General features: G+C 42.9%; 1 protein-coding gene across 1 annotated transcript; it reads right to left on the bottom strand.

Annotated features, from left to right (window-relative positions):
- Nucleotides 1–10,946: 10,946 nt before the first annotated feature.
- Nucleotides 10,947–11,654, bottom strand: TMEM215 (transmembrane protein 215; the record flags this gene model as incomplete). Its single annotated transcript, XM_082656802.1, has 1 exon — nt 10,947–11,654. One exon carries the CDS (start codon nt 11,652–11,654, stop codon nt 10,947–10,949), a length of 708 nt encoding a protein of 235 aa, XP_082512928.1.
- Between the last annotated feature and the right edge of the window lie 1,372 nt (nt 11,655–13,026).

The raw sequence follows: 13,026 nt of genomic DNA, 5'->3' as shown, positions 1-13,026 counted from the left end.
CTGCTCCCAATTAGACCAACTGAAAGTGACAAACAACGAAAAGCATCCAGAATTAGTCAACAGAAAATGCATAATCTTCCATCAGGATAACGCAAGACCACATGTTTCTTTGATGACCAGGCAAAAACTGTTACAGCTTGGCTGGGAAGTTCTGATTGATCCACCATGTTCACCAGACATTGCACCTTCAGATTTCCATTTATTTCGGTCTTTACAAAATTCTCTTAATGGAAAAAATTTCAGTTCCCTGGAAGACTGTAAAAGGCACCTGGACCAGTGCTTTACTCAAAAAGATAAAATGTTTTGGGAAGATGGAATTATGAAGTTGCCTGAAAAATGGCAGACGGTAGTGGAACAGAAGTGAATACATTGTTCAATAAAGTTCTTGGTGAAAATGAAAAATGTGTCTTGTTCTTACTTAAAAACCGAAGGCACTTTTTGGCCAACCCAATACATGCATGTGTATAACTGAATAACTTTGCTGTACACCTGAAACTAACACAACATTGTTAATCAACTATACTCCAATATAAAATAAAGATTAAAAAAAATGAATGTACTGACAAGTGAAAAGAAAAAAACAATTGAAAGAACATGTAGTGGTGAGGAAGCAACCAGGGACTGGCATCATTGGCATCACCTGAGAATTTCTCTGAACTGTAAATTCCACTGAATAGGAAACTCTGGGGTAGGTCCCAGCAATCTGGATTTTAACAAGCTATGCAGGCGACTCTGATGTATGCTAGAGTTTGAGAACCACTGGCCTACCTTGATGGTATTTGCTCAGGTCATTCTTGTTTGTTTTTAATTTTTTTTTAACATCTTTATTGGAGTATAATTGCTTTACAATGGTCTGTTAGTTTCTGCTCTATAACAAAGTGAATCAGCTATACATATACATATATCCCTATATCTCCTCCCTCTTGCATATCCCTCCCACCCACCCTATCCCACCCCTCTAGGTGGACACAAAGCACCATTTGCTCAGGTCTTGGTTGACGGTGAGAATGCTGGTTCAAGGTCTTCTGGGGTGGGAATAGGGGAGGCTGGGATTACAATTTCCCATGGGTTGCTGGTTCTGTAACACTACTTCTGCATCATAAAGCTTCTTAGAACTCTTATCAAAACTCCTCACCAGTTTCTGGTATCTAAGACCAATTCAATTTTGGAGCTGAAGGCAGGACCTGGCAACCCTCCTTGGGCAAACCTGGGGACCTGGAAAGTTAACATCTGGAGGTAAAATATGTCCGGCAGATACATCTTTGCCCTGATTACCCAAATTCTCCCTGTGGAGGGAAGCACAGTTTATTGGGGAGACTGCTCCTGGGTAAAGGGCAAGGGCCAAGAAAATGAGGGTAATTCTGGGGGTTATGTAACTTGCCCCTCTTTCCTTTGACCCTTCATTCTTTCTGATTTCTGGAAATTTGGCTTCTTAGTCAGGATTAGTGCTTCAAGGTTTAGGAATTAGGGCAAGATTTCACAAAGTATGTTTCACAGAATACTAGTCCCGAGGGAAGCCCCAGGGGAATGCTGCATACTGAGTCCCTTTCTTGGATGTCACAGAGCACGTGAGTAAATGGCTTTATTGAATCCTACATTCACTCATTCAGTACGTACTGATTTAGTGCCCACTCTGGACTAGGTCCTATTCTGAGTGTTAGGGATACAGACAGTAAAAAAATATGTTTATCTTGGTTTAACCCAGCAATTCCCAAACTGTCTGACTATCAAAACCTTTTATTCTGTAACATGTATTCACCTCTCAAGGAACTAACATTCGATGGGACACTCGTTGACAATGATAGATGTATCTGTGCTGGGAGGTACAAAGGACCTGGGTTCCAGGCAGATGAGGTAAGGGGAAAATTAGGGACATTTGGAGGCACAGAAAATTTTGATCATACAGATGTAAATCTGGTTAACATCATGATTATTGTTGGCTTGTCCACAATGGAAAAAATTTTTCCCATGTATCAATCTGTCTATAATAATAATAAATATCACAGAGATGGTGATTTTAGAAGCTGGGTTTATATCAGATATTTTTGTTTAAGAGCTCCAAGTTATTTTAGTCCATGCAATAGCAAAACAACAGTTTGGAAAGGGGGACTGCTTAGTCTGATTAGTTATTTGTCCCCTGGAAAAGAACCTCACCTTTTAATAGCAACCAAACCAAACAGTTGCTTGTTGAATTATTTCTTCTTACAGGTAGAATTCAGTTAAACCTGTAAGCTCTAGTCAAGGTGAGTCTAATCTTCCTTCCTTATGTTGTGCTGGAGACAAGCAAACTGGCCAGGGATTCTTTCTCTGTGAAATAAGAAGCTGATGGATTATCTATCTCTAAGCTTTCTTCCATCTCTGACAGTCCAGCATGGGGGTCTCTGGGGCCAGCAAAGCCTTAATGTAGGGGAGGAGAGTCTCAACCCATGACATGTCCTTCCCCACCTGGCCCCCTCTCCAGCCATCTGGTGATCCTTTGCATTTTTCCAAACAAACGTGTATCATTCTCTTTGTCCCCTCTCGGTCTTCATATGTACTGTTTTCTTGGCTCAGAACACTCTTTCCCTCTTTTCTTTAGTCAGCTACCTCCTACTCATTTTTCAGGTCTCATGTCAGACATTTTCCCTCTGTGATCTGTGATATTGTGATTTCTGTCACAGAGCTCCTAAAACCCTTGGAATTTCCTAAGTGAGCACCATAAAGATGTCTTTCATTAAGTTAATGAGGTGACTTTTGGAAAGCTCCTAGGTCACCTAAGGATGGTGGCTGGTTGCCAGGGGAGCCAATCATGTGATTAGAAGGTTAGAACTTTCAGTCCCACCCCTCTGACCTCTGGGGAGGGGAGAGGGAGAGGGGCTGGAGGTTGAGTTCAATCACCAATGGCCAATAATTTAATTAATCATGCCTAAGTGATGGAGCCTCCATAAAAACCCAAAAGGATGGGATTTGGAGAGCTTTCAGGTTGGTGAACATGTCTGGGAGGTCTGGGAGAGTGGTACTCTCTGAGAGGTCATAGAAGCTCCACATCCTTTCCCCGTACTTTGCCCTATACATCTCTTCCATCTGACTGTTCCTGAGTAATATCCTCTTATAATAAACCAGTGATCTACTAAGTAAAATGTTTCTCTGAATTCTGTGAGCCTCTCTAGCAAATTAATTGAACCCAAGAGGGGGTCCTTGGAATCTTCAATCTGTAGCAGCTTGATCAGAAGGACAAGTGACAACCTGGGCTGGTTTCTGACATCTGAAGTGGAAACAGGGGCAGTCTTGTAGGACTGAGCCCTTAACCTGTGGTATCTGATGCTGTCTCTGGGTAGATACTGTCAGAATTGAGTTGAGTTTTAGGACACCTAGCTGATACTGGAGAATTGCTTGGATATATGAGGACCCCGTCACACACACATACACATTGGAATGGGATGTAGGATCATTTTAGACATCTTTCTTGCTCACTACCTTCCCCCAACAAGGTGAGGGTTAGGTGTGCCTGCCAAGTGCTGCTGTAACAACCTTATCTCAGCCCTTGACACCATCACTGTGCTCACCAGCCTCCTCTTGCTAGGCTGAGAGTGTTATGAAGATAGGAGCTTGGTCTGTTCTGTTCACTGCTGCATCCCAGGCCCAGCACAGAGCCCGACTCATACCCACCCCTTAACCAGGACTTGTTGAGTGAAGGAATGGATGCTGGGCTGGCTTGTGGAAGGGGGAGATGGGGAGGACAGAGACCAGGCAAGGCTTACAAGAGCTAGGACCTCTATAGGGTGATGTTGCCCATTGCCCATAAATGTGTTTGCTGCTGACCTCTATTCTAATGCTTGGAGAATGAGAGGTGAGCTTTGGAGGGACCTCAGGCTTGTTGGGGGAGTGGCAGTTCTGGGCTGTATATTTTTGCCACCTGAAGGATGAGAGCCTGCTTTGGGGAAATCCTATCTGGGAGGAGAAGTGAGCCCAGCCCTGTTCCTTGCCTGTCTTTGCCTCAGCTGAGCACATGTTGTTGGGCTCCTAGTCCTGGCCTTGGTATAACTGCTCGCATCTGAAATCCCATTCTTCTTTCAGTGGGACATGTTGACTGAATTTACAAATTCAAAATTATTTAATTTTACTATCTTTACATTTCTAATACTTTGGCTAACAGCATTCACTTGATGCTCCTTTAACTTCCTAGTTTTTATTATACTTGTTTGTCTATTATTGGGTAATTTTTAAACTAATTTGTTCTTATTTATTGGATACTATTTTATATTCCTTTTAACTCAGCCCAGCAGGATATTTTTAGCTAAACTTGGCCCTTATTGGAATACACTCTTTTTTTTTTTTTTCCCCCCGGTACGCAGGCCTCTCATTGCTGTGGCCCCTCCCGCCGCGGAGCAACAGGCTCCGGACGGGCAGGCCCAGCGGCCATGGCTCACGGGCATAGCCGCTCCGCGGCATGTGGGATCCTCCTGGACCGGGGCACGAACCTGCATCCCCTGCATCGGCAGGCGGACTCCCAACCACTGCGCCACCAGGGAAGCCCTGGAATACACTCTTAAGTGTATTTCTTTTCTTAGCCATTTAAAAAATGTATCAAAATTCGCTTGCCTTTTCCTTTTACTCTTTTTGTTTTTAAAACATTTCTGTTTGGTGTATCCTCTAGTACATTTTCTAGCATTTATGACTGTTAGAGATGAGAAGCGGTGATGTCAGGGGATGGAGGGGGTGGATGCGTCAGCAGTGACGGGCTTAATCAGGGACTGTTGGCCCTTCTCCCTGTGCTGACAATTCCATAGCCATGCTTTCCCTTTGCTGCCCCCTTCCCCACTCATATTCAAAGGAGGTCCTTCTTGCCATTGTTAAAGGAGACCTGATGTTCGCGTGGTCAAGAAAAAGAGTATCTCAAATTAAATCCCACTTTTAGCCAGTCAGATAATTTAGGAAATTCACAGGACAAATTGTGTGGGTCAGAAGTTATTAAGACTGGCCTCAAATACTGCTCAGAGGAATTGCTGAACAATGTCATCATCTTGCTCCAGAATAAGCCAGGGCTTCTCTAAATCATCAACCACAGTCTCTGAGCATCTCACAGCCTTTACAAAGAATGGAAGTTTCAGAAGAGGTGAGGGTGAGGGTCTGCAACTTGGCACCCTAAGACTGACCAAGAGAATACCTAGGTGGCCTTGAAGGTCCTGTTAAGAATTATTGGATGGAAGCATAATAGCGAGACAATAGTCAAAGCTGGAATTATTTTTTGTTGACCTACTTACAGGATTACCCCAAGTACATTGATTCACCTTCTTTCTGGTCAGGAATTCAAAAGCTCAGTTGTCAAGTGCTCTTGGGACCACCAGTTCTTGTCACATGTGCAGTACGGCCCATGACTCACAGAAGAAGGCAGGCAGTGAAGAGTCAGGTCAGCCATGGACGGAGGAGAAGCTGTTCTGGAAAGGTTTATCTCTTTCTTCTCCTTGTTATGTAAGGTGTGGTTTCCCCAGAGAAACAATATGCTAAATAAAAGTTAGGGTCTCAACCCACAGAAGCTTATTTTAACCCACATTGTTGCTGACTATATTCAATTTGATTTAATTCAAATCAACAAGGTAGAGTTGTTTCTTTTTTCCTGCTAGAAAGGGGAAGTAGGCTTTGAGAGTGACCCAAATGTTGCAATTGAGAGTTTTCACTGAGCAAGGCAGAGTGTGTATGTGCCCCGGGGTGGGGGGAGTGGAGTGGAAAGATGAATAAAATGTGGCTCCTGCCCTCAAAAAGCTTACACTGTAGTTGGAGAGACAAGCACATACTCAACTAATATGCACAATGATAAATGGTGGAGATGTTGTCAGACCAGAGAATAATAGAAGTGTTATTTCTGAGTGGGAAAATCTAAAGGATTGTGGAAGATGTGGCAGCTGCCCCTTGAAGGATGTTAGGGCATTAAGCAGTAGAAGGGCCAAGACAGGGAGGACATCTGAGGCAGAGAAGATTGTTGGGGCAAAGGCTCAGGGTGGTCAGCCACAGGGTAGTCAGGGAACAGCAAAAGAGATCTGCTGTGGAGGGTGGGAGGTTAGGATGGAAGAGCACAGGGCCAGGTGGGCCTTTGTGAGTTGGTCTAATCACTTACAATGAAGTAGTTGTCCATACTTTTCACGTTGAATTACAGGCAGGTAATTTTCAAAAGCCTAATTCTTCTAAACAGATGTGGTCTTGTCTCAGACTAGAGTTGTCTCACAGTCAATAGTTCATTACTATGAAAAATAAGAAAGTGATTAATTGAAAAATATTTGTTATATTTAACTTTCTAAGGATAGATTTGTCAAAGAGCAGCACAAAAGATGTTTTAATAGATTTATGTCCTTCTGTAACTCTGTACCTTATTTTGGATAAAGCACACTAAGCCTCGGTCTGTCATCGAGGATACCAAGTCTGCAGGCTCTATCATGGGATCAGGAGAAGGAATAAAGGGAAAAATAAAGGATCTCTGACAAGGATCAGGCCCAAGAATAACTTGCCAAAGACCATGGAGATCTAATATCAGTGCCCAGCTATTTGTTTGAGTATCTGGACAGCATCATGCATAAACTTCTTTTGTTGTAGGGTGTCCATGCAGTGAGGGACCCTGCAGGCGGTAAGAAATCAAAGACATGATCTCTAGCTCAGTGCTGTTTACATGATTTTATGTTATCTGGACAAGAGGCTAAATGGAATTCAATCCTTTATTGAGATATTTGGATGAACCAAGCATTTATCCACATCTCCAACTTCAGTTTAATTTTTCCAGTGAGGAACTGAAACATAGAAAACTCATGGATAGAGTCTATTGAATTCCTGAAATTCAGTTCATTTGAAAGTCACTAATAGGTAACAATATACATACATATTAAATATATTATAAAATATATGATGAGATACTTTAAGAAAATGCTTTTGAAATATTACGAAGTAATTATTATTGTCTATGTCTACATCTGTTTTTCATTTTGCTTATTCAACATTATGCTCTTGAAGATTGACACCACTGTAATCTGATTTTGAGTTACACACGAGTAGTATCTTAACTGGGGAAATGTCTCATCTTACTCTTAAAAATACTGGCTCTGTCTCATCTCACTCTTAAAAATACTGGCTTTGGTCCTGATGTGGGACCTTTTGAAGAAGCATCATTTTGTTTCTTAGCCTATGTCTTGCATCTATCTGAGTGAAGAAAAAACCAACAATTTGAGCATTTGATCCATTTACACATTTCTGCCTCCTCGCTCTCATCTATAAGGAGACAGCTTTTCAAATGTACATTTTCACCTCTGTGGGCAAATGACAAATAGTGTAGCTGTGTTACCAACAATAGAAAAAAGAAAAAACAACGAAACCATCTATAACACTCGATATTTGGCTAGCAGTAAGGAACAGCATGATAAATTATGGTACTTCACTAAAATGGCATATTACACAATTGTTAAGTGATAATTAGGAACACTGCATAGAAACATGAAAACATATTTAGGATATAACTAAAAGAGAAAAGAAAAAAAGCACGTTTATAATATGTAAGGTGGGGGAGGCCTGGAAGATATATCAATACTAAAATGGAAATATAGTAGTTCTGTTAGGATAGTGGGACTGTGTATTTTCAAAAACATTTTCTTTAATGTTATAAAGTACTAGTAAAGCAGCAAATTCACCAAATAAATGATGCTGTAGACACAGGAAGGAGATACTAATAAATAAGTAGAGGTTGGAGATAACAAAAGGGAAAAATATTTCAAAGAATGAATCTTCCTTCTCTACATTTGCCAGCCCCGTGGCTATTAAGATCCAAACTATTGAAAACATTCTCAAAGGAGCTGGTTAGTAGGGCTTGGAAGAGAGCCTGAACTTGACTGTATCTGGATTTTGTTTGCCATGATTGCAGTGGAAACTAAATTTTGAAACAGTTGTTTAAATAAGCTCCAGCTTAGCTATCTTGGCTACATTCACACTTTGGAATCAAGAAACAGTTTGGAAAAAGAATACCGTGTGCAATATAAATAGGAATATAGAGCAAGAGAAATTCAGTAGAGAAGACTTCAAAAATAAAATGCCTATTTAAAATCAAGTTGAAATGACTAATTGGATTAACAGAAAATAAAAAATAACCAATACTGAGTTAAATTTATATCTGTCTGAATGCTCTTAAAGGATACCAGGAACGATACTCATGTCAGTTCTGTTCATGTTAACCATTTGCTAACACTGTTGCTTGGAATGAACTGCTTGCTCTGCTTTCCTCTAAAGAGCTCAGACCCCTTTCTCTTCTCTTCTACCTCTGTTCAAAAGAATGACAGTTTTACCCTGAATAGCACTTAACAAGTGTTGATGTGGGGCACTAGGCTACCTTGCTTCGTGTTAGGTGGGGGTGGCTTAATATAAGATGTTAAGAAAAATGCACACACACAATCACACAGTTTATTCTTTCCAGTCAAAGTTAAGCCTCCCAGCTCAGCACTTGCACACCATTATGTTAGCACTGCAGAAAATTCCCTCAAATCCATACTTAGATACTTTAAGGATCTTAAGTAGGTAGATGGAAGAAGAAACTTAAAGTTTCTTCTGAAATAGGACTTGAAAATGTAATAAAATACCCTCTCTAAACTAGTAGTTGACTTTGGATTTGGAAATTGGAGTGTGTGTGTGTGTATGGTATCAAGGAGTTTGAACTGAAGAAATCAGAAAGTAACTTTTCCAAACCCCAAACCATACCTGACACTACAACCATCTCTTTTCAGACCCTGTGTAGAATTTGCTGAGTCTGTGTGAACATCTCTCTCTGATGTCTTGCTATCTCCTCACCTCTAAAGATGTCCACAAGTGACAAATTAGAGAAGATTTTTATTCCTAAGAGTTATCCAATAATTTTTACCTTCGTAGAAACATGATTTCCATCTTTCAAAATGCAGTAGAATTATTAAGAGGTATTGTGATTTTAGGAAACTATTTTCCCTCCATTCCAAATGCAAAGTAAATTACATTTAGTACAAGGGTATGTATTTGATTATTTGGGGTATACTAATATTGAAAATTTTCTTCTTAAAAATATTTTGCCCTTAACATCTTCATTTTATTCCCAGAAGTATATTTTGTTGAATAAATAATATTTGGTAATAAAACAAATCCACTTTCATACATCTACAAAATTCTTTTGAATAGCAACAAGAATTCAATCCATGTTGCATAATTGTTATTATGAATTGCATAACCTTGGCATGCATTTTGCTGTAATTCATTTCCTGGCAAAATATAAAGTGCCTTTGACATAATGCCATAGAATATTCAAACTGGGAATGAATGACAGAAATAATCTGGTGTCAGTCAGTCCCACTTTTCCCATTTCAGGGACTGAGGTGCAAGAAGGTAAAATTTGCTCAGGATCACACATCTCATTTTCCAACACTTAAGTCATACTAAAATAAAATTACAATTTTGATGTTGAATTTGATTAGAAAATTATGATTTTTAAGGGCACAATTCTTAAGACAGAATAAATGCCACACTTAAAGAATTACAGAGTTGGATCTGAAATACGCAAAAGAGGTATGCCCAAAATTTTTGTGCTCACCCCTTTTGGGAGAAAGTGGCTGAAACTATACAATCATTAAAAAATAAATCATTCTTTGAAGGATGCAAAGTTATCCTGATCTTTAAAATGAAATATACCACCATTTCTATATATAATTTAATTTTTCTCTTCAGCAGGGATCAAATGGTATTTTGGTTGATTGCCAGTGAGCAAATGAAGTAGGAAATACATTTTAGGATCCCATTGTGATTTTTTTTTTCTCAGCAGCAAAAAATTAAATAAAACAGACCTTTGTCATGTAATGTTCACTGATCAGGTGAACATAATAAAAACTGGGCTTTAGTTAAATCTAGTGGATTAACTCTTGTTTCATTGGCATTTACAGTCTTTGGGAGTGTTGAACAAGTGTACAAATAATGACATTTTCAGAAATTTAACCATTGAATTTCATGTAAATTCTGCATAAAGTTCAAGACTAATGGTATTGACGTCACAGACTTCAAATTTTAAAAGGCATATAGGAATAGTAATAACATCTCCCAGAAACGTTAAAGACACTTGTATAGATATGTAAAATCCATTTTGACTTGATGAAAACAAATTCTAATCTATGAAAATATTACATCAAGTCATATTGCACCTGATGAGGAAATTATACATGAATGATAGTAAATGCTAAAAAACACTTCAGATAAAGACCCAGTAAGTCAAATTAAATGAAGAGTTTCAGAAGTAACATAACCATCTAAAAATGTTAGTTTTTCACACAACTGGTCACACTTATTTTGCTTTACTTAAAATCCCTGGTCTTGTCTGAAGATAATAACATAAAACTCAATTACATAATTCAACTGTCTTTAACTCCCCTTTCTCCAATAGCCATTGCACCTTAGGAGGTTTATAGCTATTCTATCTTAATTTTTTTTTCTTTCAGCAAATACTAAGTGTGAAAAGCTTCACCAGACGAAAATCATTTCATACAATGAAGCACTGAATTGTTTTTTCATTCAGTTTCTTTAGACTGAAAGCAGCTCAGTTTCCCTATGAATAGTCCACGTATCATTTCATGCCTGGTATCTGCAGCCCACTCTAGATTTATCTTGCTTTCAGCAGGTACTCGGTAGCACTTTCTGGGTTATTTTACAAAACATCCAACATGGTTTAAATTGTTTAAAAGCAATTGGAACTGCTTCCTTTCCTACCCACTGCCTCTTCAAGTGTCCTTAACCTTCATCATCCTTCCCTAAAATGTGTCCCCAACATGCCTATTTACATGGCTCTCAGGCACCGGAGGCTTGCACACCCATCACATACCAGGTCAGTTTCTAACAGTGTGAAGGCTGTTGGAGCAGGGCAGTTTCCTTCCATTGAGAGCTGAGTATGGTCATATTGCTTTTAACACAGTGACCCTTGTATGCAAAGCTTAGACTATCGTCTCATGGTCCCATATGCCTTGGCTCTGATTGATGTAACAACAGTATCTTTCATAGGGTCTGTTCAGCTTGTAGGAGCAAACGATGATACTGTCCTGGGGCACAAAGAAGATGCTGTCCTCAGGCTCAGGGCACTCAGACCTGTCCCAGGCTGAGCACTTGGCATCCAACGCATTATAGGTGAGGGAACTGCCTGAGGGACAGTAGCCATCCAGGTGTCTGGACGGCTCCTCCCGATGCCCGCTCTGGACCCGGCTCTGGCATTCTCCTTCCTCCGCGGGTGTGGGGGTGGTGATGGAGCTGACCATAGGCACCTCGCCCTGCCCTTGGAGGGGGAGCTTCCCCCTGAGGCACACCTTCTTTGCCAGTTCATCTGAGCTCCCCTTGCCCGACTCCAGGTCTGAAGGGGTCCTCAGCAGTTCCACCACCTCCTTGTCCTTGGGTTTCCGGAAGCAGGGCAACTTGCGGACCCATAGCAGCTCATTCTCGGGCCACTTGGTGCATCCCTCAGTTTTCCTGGCCAGGGCAATGGCTGCGATGCCTGGGAGGCAGATGGCTGGCCCTATGGCCAGGAGGGGGATGTTTCCCAGAGTCTCTCCTTTCATCCCAGAGACAGTGAACATGAAGCCAAAGACCAGGAAGACACTCACCAGGGCCACAACCAGCCCAGTCCTCGGGTTAATGTCATCAGGCCGCATCTTTCACTCCATCCAGGTTGCGGACTGCCTGCTAGCCAGGGAGCAATGTTCCTCCCTACTGTCAGAGGAAAACGCACTGGGTTAAAAACAAAAAACAAAGCACCCAAGTCCATTTCCCAACCACCAACTATCTCTCTTACTCTTTGTGTCTGACACTCTACTGTCTGTCAGTCTTGGTCTCTGTTTCTCCCTCTATTTCTGTTGCTCTCTCTCTTTCTCTGTTTATCTGTCTCCTTCTTACTATTGCAGCCCCTGCCTCTCTCTCATATAGTCATCCACAGGCTGGGGTCACTGCCGTACCTGAGGTTTCCTGCCGTCTCCCGGGAGCGCGGGGAAAAAACACCAGTTTGAGTCTCCTTAGAAACCTCCACAGCAGCTGTTTCCTCGGCTCTCTCCCTTGTTTCTGGAAGGAAAGCCTGGTTTTCCAACTGACTCTGCATCCAGGAGGTGGGACGTGGGAGCTTGTCTTTCCCAGCAGTGCCCGTCGGTCTCCAGGGCTTTCGGAGCTGAGCGGCGGCGCAGGCCAGCACCCAGCTCTGCGCGCAGAGCGCCGGGTGCTGGAGGGAGGAAGGACTTAGCCTGGGAAAGAGGGAAAGCGGCGCGCGAGTCTGGCCTCGTTACATCACTTTCAGAGCAAGCTCAGAAACAAAGAAGGACGCGCGGGGGCGCGAGGGGGCTAAACCCAGGGGAGAGGCCAGCCGGACAGAAGAGGCTGCCCAGGGTCCAGTCGGGGTGCTTGGAGCAGCCAGAGTTCGTCCCGCCGCTGCCCGTGAGGGCTGAGTAAGGCGGCTGGACATGCTCCGTGCCCGGGAGGGTCCGGGGTGCGAGGCTGCCGCGTGCCGGAGACTGGAACTCGGGCCGGTTTGCCCACGGGACAGCCTGGGCTCCGAGTCCGCGGTCCGAGGCCCAGAGGCGCCAGCTGGAGATGCCCCTCGGGGACCTGGATCCTTCTCCAGTTATAGATCTGGGTGACCCGATCCGACCTATGGCAGCTCCCAGAGATTCCCCTACCGCCCGTCTCAGAACGTCGAGGCTCTCAGGGCTCGGAGGGCTGCATTCCTCCCGGGTCCTCCTGCCCGCGACCTTTCTGGGTTCGCGCGCTGGGCAGCAGTGGCGCGCAAAAGCGCTAGCAGCGAAGCGGGCTGCGTTGCTGGAGCGCACGGGAAGCGCCCAGACTGAGTTAGTGGTCAGCCGGGTCTTGCTCGAGCCTTGGGGGAGTCACCAGAGTCCTTCCCCCTGGTCTTACAGCTCTGGATCCTGGAGGGGGTGGCCTTGGAGCTCGGATCCTACTCCCACACGGCCGTGGTGCCAGCCACGCCGGCTGGGTGAAAGGAGAAAGGCTCTCCAGCCCCGGCTCCCCATCCCCGGCACC

The sequence above is a fragment of the Grampus griseus genome (assembly GCF_964374135.1).
Source record: "Grampus griseus genome assembly, chromosome: 6".
NCBI classification, from domain to species: Eukaryota; Metazoa; Chordata; class Mammalia; order Artiodactyla; family Delphinidae; genus Grampus; species Grampus griseus.
Note: the sequence above shows the minus strand (reverse complement) of the source record. Positions and strands in the feature narration are given on the sequence as shown.